Raw genomic sequence first — 13,206 nt, forward strand, 5'->3', positions numbered from 1 at the left:
ATGTTGCACACCAACTATCCACAAAACATCCCATGGGATCAAGTTATTTGTAATAACAAAGACTAATATTATGTTTTTTCTTAAAAGCGCTCTTGAGTTAAAAACTCCTTTTGGATAAATTCTAGGAGAAAATCACAGGTGGAAACAGGTAAAATGTATTATGTTTGTAAACAGCACCTTGAACAAGAAACAAATGGAGGGGTTAAAATAGTTTTCATCACGTCTTAATATCCCCCGCCTGAAGTACTCGCAGGAAGTGAGAGACCCCAATGTTCGTTTGGGATTCGCATGCCTCAGAGTGAAACAATTTAACCTGCCAGCCCGCGTGCAACTGCACAGCTGAGAACAAGCACTCTCCAAGTCGGACGCTCAACAGCAATTGGGCAGAGTTGCGCACGCTGCATGCACACGAGGGTGGTTCATGGTCATAAGCGCAGGGGTGACATCCGATAACTTAGTTGTCCCTGGCTGGCTGTCTTACCATCCCACTAATCAGTGCTCTTAGTCTTCGCGTAATTTAACGAGTAAGCTGGAGTTGGTTTGCGCGCGGTCACCAAATTCATTTCTAACTTTTTTCAAGTAACCGTCAGGATGGACGCGAAGGAAAAATCGAAATTAAACCTAAAAGAGCAGGGCAGTGAAGGACAGAAACCTTCTTTCTTGCATTGTTTGGGAGGATTGCCAACAGTGTTGTGTGTCATGATGTCTATTTGCTCGATGGCGTTTTGTTTTATGATGAATTTCAAGACATCTCATCTGGAGCACAGAGTGCAGGTTTTGGAGATGGAGCGACTGTCCCTGGTTCATCCTTTACCGTCAGCACTGGAGCCAAATGGAACAGTGTTACGACTGCAGGAGACGATCGAAAAACTTTTACAGGAGGTGAGAGAGCAACAACTTAAAGGTCCTGTCTATTTATACCGTTGTCATAGTACGCTTTGGCATGACTACAGTGAACGACCTGATCCCATAGTTCGTTCCATCCCTTCACAACACAAGTGCCGCCTGTCGCACAGGATGCCATCACGCGTCCCGTGTTAAATATGGTTGTGTATGTGTAATGTTGCTAGCACACAAACAGTCTAGATGTCCATCATCAACAGGCCTATTTTTGCCCGCTCATTTCTGAAGATGACACCCAATTCCTAGTTATTGAGCAGGTGTTTCGAGGCTAATGTCACAGCAAAGGACTTTAATTTCATTGATAGCTATACGAGTAAGCAGTCTAGGTTAGATGCAACATGTTCGTCATCAAAGTATTGAGTTTTAGGAATCAGTGTTGTAATACTGTTGGCTGGAAAGATTGTGAGCTTTATCAGATCAGTCAGGTGGATTTTTACTCCATGTTACATGTCTTTCATTCTGTCTACCATAACAGAAGCTTAATACCATGGTGCCCAGACTTCGCACAGCGAGGGAGGCAGAAGGTGCATGTTCCTGTCCACCAGGTTTGTCCCTTTCTTACATGCTCCTGTCCTCAGACCACTTCTCTCAGTTGCCCAGAAGTAAAAAAAAAATACACAAAGGTACATGTAAGGCCAAGTGTTTGTGGTCAGCCTGTAGCTTGAAGTCATCTGAGATGCCTTCACTGAGATGTACTGCCACTTACTGCAGCATGGGCAGTTGGACTTCAAAGAATCGGACCTTTCTGGTGGTGATGAGGTGTGTGCATGGATGCTGTCCCTGCGGATTTCATCCTGTCCCTGTAATGTTTCATTCACAGTATAAGTGGGTGTCTTATGTTTTGTAGTTGTATTAAATCTTTTCTTCATGTACAGTACAGAGCACATGGGATTGAACTGTGCTGTCTTCACTTCAAGCAGTATTATTTGTGCCATTGATCTAAAGTATATTTCAAACAGCATTTTCACTCATTAATCGCCTCTTGGCTTTTTGCGATTCTGAAGTAGCCATTAATTTATGGCACATCTTCATTAACTGAGGCGGCACTGCTTTGCCCTGGAATGATGCACTGTGTAGACAGTTTGATAGCTGCAACCGCAGAGCCACAACAGAATGCCTTTCATAGCTTTCATACAACAAGAAGCACTTGCATATGGAACTTATAAACTTGCGGTTCTTCTATCCGCAAAGACAATTCAATGGTATGGGCGTATTGTGCAACCTTGGCCAAAAGGCTTTCAAATGTATAGCCGGCTATTGAGTGAAAGCAGAGCAGGCGGAGTGCTTAACCTTTCATGCATCTGTACACTTTTTTGCGCCCCCTCTCATGTTTTATTCCCTGGCAATCTGCTTTTGTGCCTCAAAGACAACGAAGGGGTAACCTTCAGGGGGACTTCAGAGACGTGCCCCGTCTGTGAATAGCACAATTATGAGCGGAGTGAATGGATCTAGTGCAACAGAGTGATTTCATGGCACCTCAGCCTGCCGAGGTGTTTTTGTGTCTCCTGCAAAGTCCGCCGGTTTGTCTGAAATGTGCTTGTGTTTTGGCTAAGTACCCTGGGGATGTTAGCCTTTGGAGTAGATTCACAGTTCAGGTTTTATGTGTTTAACATTTTATGTCCATATCCATCTGAAACACCATGCATATGTTACTGTTAAATCTGTAACTCTTCAGATAGTCCCTCAGCATCTGGTGGAGATACAGTATAGGGGGGTTCAAGATCACATCAATTTTATTCTTATCAGAGTGTTAGGATTTGTTGGTTAAAAACGCTCTACAGCTGCTCACAGCTATGGAAGAGATGTTAATCTCTCATAATTGATCACAGCGTCCATATATAAAAAAAACACTAATGATCTGTGTAAATCACATGAAAATTTGAATATTTACAAATCACTTGTATCAATAGACTGATTAATCAGTAGTCCCTTCAACATTATGTTGATCTGTAAGAAGTGCTAATTGTTGTGAGGTTACACCGATCAGCCTCCAGTCATAGTCATCATTTGATAATTGCCTGAATAATGGGACACAGCTGTGGTTCGTTAGTTAATTAGTCATGGTGATGACACATTTTCAATGACAGGAGGCTGACACACTGAACAGTCAGCTTTAGATCATGACTAATAAACAAAGCTCATTGCTATGTGAGTTTGGAACGGAAAATAAATGAAATCCTGTACATCTTAGTGAGGCATATCATGGTGAAAATCAAGGAATATCACTGTAAAGCAATTCCAGGGGAGATAGGCTAATCTTCTGAAAGGTCATTAACATTACATAGAAATGATTCAAAAGAAGCTATTTTTCAGATTGTGACCAGGTCCATCAGAACTGTTGTTTACTAGGAGTTTACTTGCAGGCTGACTCATCGAAAGGTCAGGGGTCTATTTGTAAAGAAAACAATTCCAATGCTTACTAGTCATCGTGAAGTTTAAATAGGCCAAGGTAATGACATTCCAAGGTTCTGATCTGTGCTCTCTCTAATCGTTACAACATAATTGTTCTTGAAGATGGAAAAGCACACTCTCACATACACATATAAGATCTTCTGAGAAAGGTAGTCCATCTGACTGAGACATCCCAAAGGGGATACAGCATTGTGGACTACAGGCTGGGTTGTCACTAAATCATACACAGTGGACACGTTAATACATACCGGTAAGACGAGCTAAGCAGAACTCAGTATCTCACTGCTGAGTCATTGCTTCCTACACAAAACGTTTTCATTGTATATTTTTATATATTCCAACTTACAAAAACAACAGAGCCTCATAACCTCTGTCTGAAATCGCTTGAGGGATATGCAGACATTTGTCTTGGCAATACCCATAGCTTTAGCCTGTGAAAGCAGGGGTTCATTTGGAGAGTTTCAGTTTTTTTCCCTGATTCAGAGGAAGAGACCTCAAATCTTAGCTCTGCAATCTATGGCTGTATATATGATACATTCATGCCTTTGGCTATCAGGTGTTTGCTATTAACATGGTCTAGCCCCCCACATCTAGAGTCAGATGGTATACACATTGGCTTTTAGAGGGAAACTGAGAACGTTCTCTCAGCTTGCGTGAATGCTGTTCTCAGGGAGCCTTGTTTTATAGGTGTGGCAGAATGACATCCCCCGTGGAGGAGGCCAACTCCAGCGGGTTTCCCTCAGCGCGGCCCATTACCTGTCCACATAACTTCACCTCAGAGGTGGTTCTCAGTGGGCTGCCATGGAACCCTTCTGCTCTATCTCCACGGCTTAGCGCTCACACTCAAAATGTTTGGTTTCTGGGCGCATCTCACTCAAGGGGTTCTGGAAAAAGTTGGCATGCCAGGTGTACTCAGTAGCGTTTTAAACAGACATGCAAGGGAATTCCCGGGGAAGGGAGGGGGGGTCTGTAATTTACAGTATAGAGGTGACCTCTAGGGGCCAAATGTCGGGGAGGGGGCTGCTGTACTGTTTAGCATTTCAGCTTTATGGTGTCTTGCATTTAATTACCTTGTAAGAGTGGTCTCCTAAAGACACTGTAATGTTCTTTGGTGTTAATGTGCTGTGTAAATTACTTGGATACATGTATGTTAGGCATGGTTAAAGACTTGAATACACTTACATTTAGGAGTAACCGTCTAAAGTCATCAAATGAACATGGCGTTTGAAATTGTTGGCATAGTTTAAACCTAGAATGTTCGAATGAATAAATGTGGCAGCAGGCAAATACTGGATTTCTATCATGAAAATGGACAGGTTTGCTTGAAGCTCGGTGAAGTAGCATTTGCCAATCCCACACTGCTCTTGGCATAAGGATATAAAATAAACAAGTAAATGGCTGTTGTAGCGTACGCCCTTTCCCAATTAAAGCTTTGTGCTGAAAAAGGAACGCTATGCCTTGGAGTTCTCCACTTAATGTGGATACCTTCCCTTAGAAAATGACATATTCAGCCAAGAAAATTACTTATTCAGCCAAAGGATGTTGGCACTATGCTCCCCTAATGGGATTGCCTGCTAAAAGGTCATTCGACAGACAACCAAGAAAGAAGTCTGCGAGAACATGAACTAATGGGATGAACAAATGGTGGGTTGACCCAATGAAGGCTTTTCAGGACTTGCCTTTTGCTGGTGAATCATTGGCCTCTGGGACCTTCGTAAGTGAAGAACTTATCCAGCCACTGCACCATACAGGTTATCTGAGCAAAAAGAGAAATTGGACTTTATCAGCTCCTCAGCTATTCAGGCCAAAAGAAATTACTGTGCGAGTTCTGATAAGAACAGAAAATGGTTTGACCCTGACCGCAGAAGTGCTGCAGCACAACAGAACCACTTGAACATTGGTGAGCATTGTCGGTGGTCTCTGCTGCTGGCATTGAGTTCTTAGCTCTTGAACTCGTAGGAGTCGCTTTTCTTCGTATATGGCCTGTTTGTCTCTAAAGAATGCCAGCAGTATTTCAATAAAAAGGAATCCTAAAAAGGGTCCTTAAGTCCCCTTCAACTTCCATGGTTGGCTCAAGTCTGTTTTGATGTTACGCCATACTTGCTGGCTTATGGCAACATTATGGAGTTTTGGTCTAAAACTAGTGGGCTACTCATCTAAAAGCATCCAAAAACACCATCGACAGCCCAGTTGGCACTGAGAAAAGCTTCTTAACGAAAGGTGTGTTTAACAGTCCCTTCCTTTGTTGCATAGTGTTGCTGTAACAACGCAGAAACACATATCCCCCCCAACTTGAGTGGTTGTTCATGTGGGAGAATTGTATTAATGTGTCAGAAAGATATACTGAGAGAATGGACGAAATGGGAGATCCTGTTGCACAGATGAACTGGATTAAATGCGGTTTGTCCTGGGACAAAAATCATGCCTTTCCTTTTAGATGCATGGCCTACTCATCCTCACATGTAATACACACATAATTTCTCTTGTTGGTGTCTGAGTAATGAATGACTGTGGTTGTCTTAATTCCCTGGTTGCGTGCACTTATGCAGTTGTATAACAGTATTGGGACAGATGGCAATTCAGTGACAGTACTTTTCGCCTGTTGTCTTTGTTTCGCCCAACTCTGACATTGGCCAAACAAAGGTATCTGTGTTCTTTCAATTCAAAGTCTACAACCCCTGTTAGCAGAGAAAGAGAGCATGTCTGGCATTTGTATGTGTGTGTGTGTGTGTGTGTGTGTATGTTTATGTGTGTGTGTGTGTGTGTTTACACATCAGGAAGAGAGAGAAAAGGAAATAATGGAGTAATAAAAAGCAGAAGCAGACACTTCTGACTGAGGGTCTTATGTAATGTAAAAGCGGTAATGGCCACACGTCCGCTTGTGAGGTCAGGGAGCAACAGCAGGAACAGTGGTGATCTTCCTGGATAAATGTAGCTTTAAAACATTAATCCCTGTTTTATAGGCCTCCCCATGGAGGGAGCTGTAATGTTTAATACTTCCTCCCAGCTCTCCCTATGTGGTGCTATGTCTGACCCTGTAAGACTGTTATACCTACTGTGTAATAATGACTTCATGCATGTATTCATACTTTGATATTAAATAAATGTTGGGCAAAGATATGGGAAGAAATGAGTGTACGTGAGAAGCAGAGGTTATTTGGCTGCTTGGGTTGTTGCCCTGCTTGCATCTGGCATGAGCGAGGCCAGATCTCACTGAGACCTTCAGTGCTCGCCGCAGGAGTGTGTAGCGAGGTTCTGGAATGTTCATGGAGTTCATCCGTGTGGCTGTGGCTCTCAGGGAAGTGAAACCAGAGTCCCTCGGCGCCCCGCGTTAATAGCTTCATGCCTCATCAGGTATTGGCTTGTGGAGTGGGTCGGGTTTTTGGAGGTGTCAGGATATTACAATACAGCATGACAGGAAAAGATATCCGCTCGAGTTATTTGTGTTGTCGCCAGTGCTGCTTGTGATGTTTGAGTAACTCAAGCGCTCAGAGATGAACACTGATATGCAAGTCGGTGTTTGTTATCGTCGGGTGTGGTAACCCACGGTTGTCAGGTTGTAGAGCGGGAACTTTGTTTCATTTATTTAGTTTCAGTAAGGAATGCTTTTGTAGCCAGCATCACAATCTAGGTTATAATAAAAACACTGAGGACCAGTTCAGTGCCTCAATCTGGTCTTATTGAAAGCATGTGTACATAGTTTGTGGGAGGGCATTTGGCGTCCTCTCAAATGCAGTAAAATCCCTCTGCCTCGTTCTGTGGCAACATTTCACAATTTCATTTATATGATATGTGAGGCCTTTTACTTTCCACGATAGCAGGGGGAATGGAAGCAATTATGGGACGTTGGGCTTCATTATCCTAAAACATAAGTGATTGTTTGATTGTCTGATCTTGTGGGAGATGCACTCTCTTTCACACACACACGAAGCCCAGCAAATAGTGTCACTGGCTTCGCAGAACACGTCGTATGTCCTCTATGTGACTGCCTTGGTCCATGGTTAACACTGCCGCAGTTAACCACAATGGTTGGACATCGTGACAGATCCCATTGAGCAATATATTTGCAGATATAATTAAAACAAAATGTGAGATAGTCTGGGTGTGGTGTTACGATTTATCACCACATACAGTCATTTATCACCTTTCTATGAAAGTGTTGTCTACAAAACGATCAAAACATTGAATGACATGAAGGTTTTACTTTGTTTATCAGACTTCGAAGATGACTGCAATGTGCCACACTGTGAGAAGAACTAATGTTATCATTTAGTAGCCCAGTATAGTCAGTGTATGCTAAAAATATTAGTGCATTCATAAATTGGTAATGATAGATCTATTGTAAACCACCTCACATTAGCCTCCTTAACCCCATCACACACACCATAGTCGTCATCATTGTGACTGGCTTTAATCACAATGCGTAGGTAGGTTGAAAAGACATGGGGACATATTACAGGAATATTTCATATGGTAGTTCAGTAGGATGAATTGCGCTGTTAAGTGAAGTCAGGTTCAGGGACATAGCCAAAAGAAGAAAAAAAAAATCAGACCCCACACCTAGATAAATGCTGCCTGATTTATGGCTATGGGTTTTTTTGTAGCAATGTTTGCTGTCGAAAAGTTTGTCCCTGCTTGTAAATTGTCGGTTGTTTTGTGTCAGTTTGCATGCATGGGAGGGTTGGCAGGCCTGTTGCTCTTAATTTGTTGAACTAGTGTGAAAATGCTTGTTAAGAGCCTGTGGTTGGCTATACAGGATTTTTTCTTTCCCTCTCTCTCTCCCTACCCATCTCTCTCCTTTCCTCTCTTTCTATCTCCCTCTCCCCCCTCTCTCTCCCTTTCTCTCTTCCCTCTCTTTCTATCTCCCTCTTTCTCTCCCTCCCTCTCTCTCTCCCTCTCTCTCCCCCTCCCTCTCTCTCTCTCTCTCTCTCTCTCTCTCTCTCTCGCTCCCTCTCTCTCTCTCCCTCTGTCAGGCAAGTTTGGGGTGCAGTGGAGTACATCTGTATTACATGCTGATGGCAGCTGCGCCCATTGTCAAACAAACAATTTAATGTCACACAGAGCATTATGAGTGCTGGGGCTGTGGGGTCAAGGAATTCACTGTGTTCTCTCTTGGTGTGTGTATGTGTGTGTGTGTGTGTGTGTGCGTTTGTGTGTATGTGCGGTATCTGTTTTTGTGCGTGTGAAGAAGGGAACATTTGAATTGAAAGGAAAGTGCTCTGTTGCGACCACTGCACTAAATGGGCAGCACTATGTTGAGTTGCGTGAGCATCGGCGTAATGATCCAAAATGCCTTCAGCCAGCCAGAGAATGTCATTTTTTTGTTTTCCTCCAGTTGGGTGGCTGCATGTCATTTCTTCTCTTAATTTAACCTCAGTCCTCTCTCACTAATTCCTCTGCCGGATAACTGCCGGATATGGCGAAAAAGAGCCAGGTCTCTTAAACAGTCAGCATACTGTGATTAATATGGTTTTTCTGGCATGACACTGGAAGAACTTTCTCACCTTTTCTAAACTTCCTTTAAAAGACCATGTGCACCCTTATATCACCAATGATTCAGACCTCGTGCATGTTACCAGTGCGTGGTGAGAAATAATTTGTGGTCTTTCCCAGCCCCAGTCCCTCGGTGGTACAGTCAGCCATTGCTCTTTCCTGGCAAAATGATAATGGACCTGGGCCATTTTGAATGAAGCGTAGAATCCAAGGCTGGTTATGCAGACTGCTTTCCAGTCAAAGTTGCGTGCTGGGATTGTGTTCAGATGATCCCAATCTCCTAATTGCCCCGTGTGTGTGTTTGTGTGTGTGTGTGCCCTGTTGTTGGTTTCTCTGATTGGCGGGCGATAAGATGTTCAGGCTTCCTCCGAAGCACTGAGGAGGTTGAACACACAGACCGGGTTGCCCAGGCCCTCAGATGCCTGCAGTGTGTTTACCGTTGTCTTCCTTCACTGAATGATCATGTCTGTTGCATAATCAGGCTCAGATGAAATCCCTCTTGTTATATTGCTCTCAGTCAAAACATAGAAATGTGCTGGAATGCGTTATCTTTTCCCGATCTTAATTCATACCAAACCATACTGTTGTTCCATATCAGTTTTCAGAAAGATTACCAAGCACTTCATCCAATAGATGACGCGATAGATAAAAATCCTGTTTAAGATTTTGAATGGTTTGTAGACAGATCTCGTCAAAAACGTTTAGAAGCGCCACTGCTCCTCATCAAGCTGGGCCCAGGAGGATTCATCTTGACATGCCTGTTATTTCTTGGACCTCTGTAGGTGCTATGCACTCTGCTAGGAACTCTGAGTGAGCACCTCATTAGGAACCTTTCCTCTTCATGCGAAACAACTTCACGAGATGGACCTGTGTAATAGATATTGTAATCACGTCTTCACTACTCCAATAAGTGTACATTAACACTTAATTTACCACTGGACACGATTAGGCTTGACAGTGTCCCACAGTTTAATTTCAGACTCTAAACCGCTTAAAACGACAATCTAATTGGTGTGTGAAAAGTAATAATTCAGGTAGCTCAAATGAATAAAACTACACGATCAAACTACAGTCTTGAGACCCCTGCTTGAGTGAAGTGTATGTGGTTTCAGATGCCAAATCGACCCGTGTGCATATGTCTCTCTGTGGGCCTCATGTGTCTATTGCCCCTGAACAAACATGGTGGGCCACCAGCTGGTCAGTTTAAGAGTCTGCAGGACTGTGAAAGCTGAAATTCTCAGAGTCGGCTGTTTATACCGCGTCTCACGACTTGTCAAAGGCTGTCCGTCCATGAGTGGGCTGGCGTACCAAAACTAAACGACTTGCTAACACGTCAGCCTGCTCTGGCAGTCGCGAGTGAGATGCGCCGGGGAAAGAAAACAGTGGACACCCGGGGACTGTGTAAACATGCCTTGGACCGATTAATCCCCTTTCCCGCTGATTCACGTTGATGGGACGATAAAAGCACAAAAACAAAAAAAACGCAAGTCCACATATACATTGTTGCAGGTTTGTTGGAGTGGAAAGATGGGGTAGGGGTTGCATATTTTCACCAGGTCCCTAGACAAACTGGGAACAGCGATTTAGTTCTAGTGAAGAAGTAGTTTAAATATTGCTGATAATCATCCTCTTTAAAAATAGACTATTGTATCCAAATTCATATTACTCTGTTTCATATTAAATTGTGTTGAGTTAATCTTTCTACTGTGTTATCATATCTCAAGACACACAGAAAACAAGTTATCTTGTGTTTGATATACTACCAGCCAAAAACAATACTACAGATGGTACTAGAGTCAGATTTTATCAGCAGACACTTTTGTAGAGCACTTGGAAGGGAATGCAACCCATTAGCATTAGCCTGTTGAGGGATCATGCATCCTTAAATAGGAACGACCATGTGTCACTTAAAATAATAACCGTTTCAACAAAGTTAGTAGCTGCTATTTGATCGCTTCAAGCTTTATTTAGCATTGCTTTGAATTTGTGGTGTATTTTGGCTAAGACTGTTAGAGGCTGGCTCGTATGGGAACACAACATTTCGGCAAATCTGACCTGCTTAAACCACTCACTTGAAACGATTCTGGAATAATTTGAACTACTTCTGAGTTGTTTGTGTGTCTCTTTGGTTTGCGAGATCGTTTCCAACTTGTTTGTTTGTGTGTTTCTTTTTTTTTGTAGGCCTTTAATTCATTACACCTTTATTTGTTTCTTGTTTGGCTATTTGTGTTGATGTCTTTGTTTACATGGCTGTTTTTTGCTTGTTTATGTCCGTGTTTGTGCCAGTCTCTGTGGCTTATTTGCGAGAGGACGGAGCGAGGCTGGCGGATAAAACAGGCTTGCACTCCAAGAGGGATCTGTGTCCAGATGCAGGAATGTTAGCTGCGTGCCTGGCAAACCTGAGATATCAGAGCCAGTCAAATATAGGCTCTCGCTGGCACACCCAACTAACACATAAAAGCACTTCTGCCTCTGCCCTCTGCCCTATGAAGTCCACACTGATTAAGGGCTTAAGAAGTACCATCCCCTGCACACCATGTTGCCTTTCACTGTTTGCCCTAGGCTGAGGATCTCCATGCATAGGAAGAAGGTGAAGACGTTGCTCTGATTCGCTTCCAGCTACTGCCACCGTGACACTATAATCTCACCAAGATTGTCTCATTCTGTCGCTGGTCCCCTGGGAATGGTCGTTTGACCTCAGCTGGCTGGTCTCTCCCACGCCTGGCGTGTCCTTGTTGTCGAGAGGAAGTGTGTCTGTCTCATTTCCTCTTTATCTCCGGGGCTGAGGGAAGCTTACACCCTGCGCCGACAGGCCTCAGTCCAGCTGTCCTGACATGTTGTGATTGATGAAGGTCGAAGGGTGTGTGTGTGTGTGTGTGTGTGTGTGTGTGAGAGTGTGTGTGTGTGAGAGTGTGAGTGTGTGTGTGTGTGTGTGTTTGTGTGTGTGTGTGTGTGTTGCGGGCCCAGAGAGGACCCCTAACTTAACGCTTGGTGTGTTCAGCGTTTACTGCGTTGAGTGTGCTATTGCAACTGGATTAGAGATGCTATTTCCGTGGCTTCAAAGAGGCCAAGTTTAACTTGGTCTCATGTCATATTTCCTTTTCTTATTTTTACGCCATCACTGTCTATATTGGCTTCATCTCTGCTGTTTCCCTGACAACTGCATTAAAGAATGCATAAGTATGGTCATATGGTGTGGGAAGATGTTAGCAGATCAGACACAGGAACCTAGAGTGAGCCTCATTTTAGTCTTTCTCACACACACACACACACACATACAAACACATACAGATGCACACACACACTCACACACACACACACACACATACAAACACACACACACACAAACACAGACGCACACACACACAAACACACACATACAAACACACACACACACAAACACAGACGCACACACACACAAACACACACACACACGCACATACACGCACACACACACGCACACGCACAAGCACACACACACACACAGACACACACACACACACGCACACACACACACACACACACAGACACACACACACACACACACACACACACATGCACATACACACACACACACACAGACGCACACACACACACTTGTCTCTTGACACTGTCTGTCCTTATCTGTGCTGACGGCCCCCCCGCCAGCAGAGACATTGCCCATGCAGAGTCAACCATGGGTCAGGCAAAGAAAACCGGGGGACATCCTCTCAACAGTGCGGGTCAATGCAGACATTTGAACTCCGGTCGTGGTGTCCGGCAGTAAGCTCGCTTTCCCCGGTCAAGTCAGAACGTGCGTTTGGTGACCCAAATAGAATGTTGCACTCACAGCTGCCCCAGGATTTGTGGTAAACTTGTTTCACATGGACTGTGAGCTGTTAAGTTGCAACAGGAGAGCTGAACCTCCCAGTGCATAAGCAACACATCTGCCAGCAGTGGTGTGTAGACTTGGTTACAGATACAGATACGCAGATGCAGACACACTTATATACTCACGCTGGGTGACTTCAGATGAGCTAGTAGCCTTTAAAATGACAGATACATAAACACAAGATAAATAAGAAGCACCTTGAGATTGACGAAAGGTGGGGGGAATGTAAACTGTGTACCAGTACTCAGTACACAACACTTTCTCATACATTGTCAATACTGTCATATCATGAGATTAAGGATAAGAAAATGCTAAACTGGCCCTGAGGCAGACAGACCAAGTGGCGTGGAGTTAAAAATAGGTCTTAAATTTAAATAAAGAAGTTGATAATCTGTACTATCCATAAACTTATGTTCATCACTCAGAAAATGAGGCTTGTGGTTAGGTAATATGTGACATACGATGAGGGCTTCAGATTTTACTGTCATATTAAAGTGGATGTTGGAGCATTTGACTGTTTAAACAGA

The 13,206-nt window shown here is 43.6% G+C and overlaps 1 protein-coding gene across 1 annotated transcript in view; it reads left to right on the forward strand.

The window, feature by feature from the left end:
* Nucleotides 1-332: 332 nt before the first annotated feature.
* Nucleotides 333-13,206, forward strand: part of col23a1b (collagen type XXIII alpha 1 chain b) — a 73,610-nt gene continuing 60,736 nt past the window's right edge. Inside the window, exons 1-2 of the mRNA XM_080834549.1 lie at nt 333-882; nt 1,379-1,448. Coding sequence (XP_080690675.1) covers nt 592-882; nt 1,379-1,448 — 361 coding nt within the window. The 5' untranslated portion in view covers nt 333-591. The remainder of the gene's footprint in view (nt 883-1,378; nt 1,449-13,206) is intronic.

Source organism: Sprattus sprattus (genome assembly GCF_963457725.1).
Source record: "Sprattus sprattus genome assembly, chromosome: 1".
Lineage (NCBI taxonomy): Eukaryota > Metazoa > Chordata > Actinopteri > Clupeiformes > Clupeidae > Sprattus > Sprattus sprattus.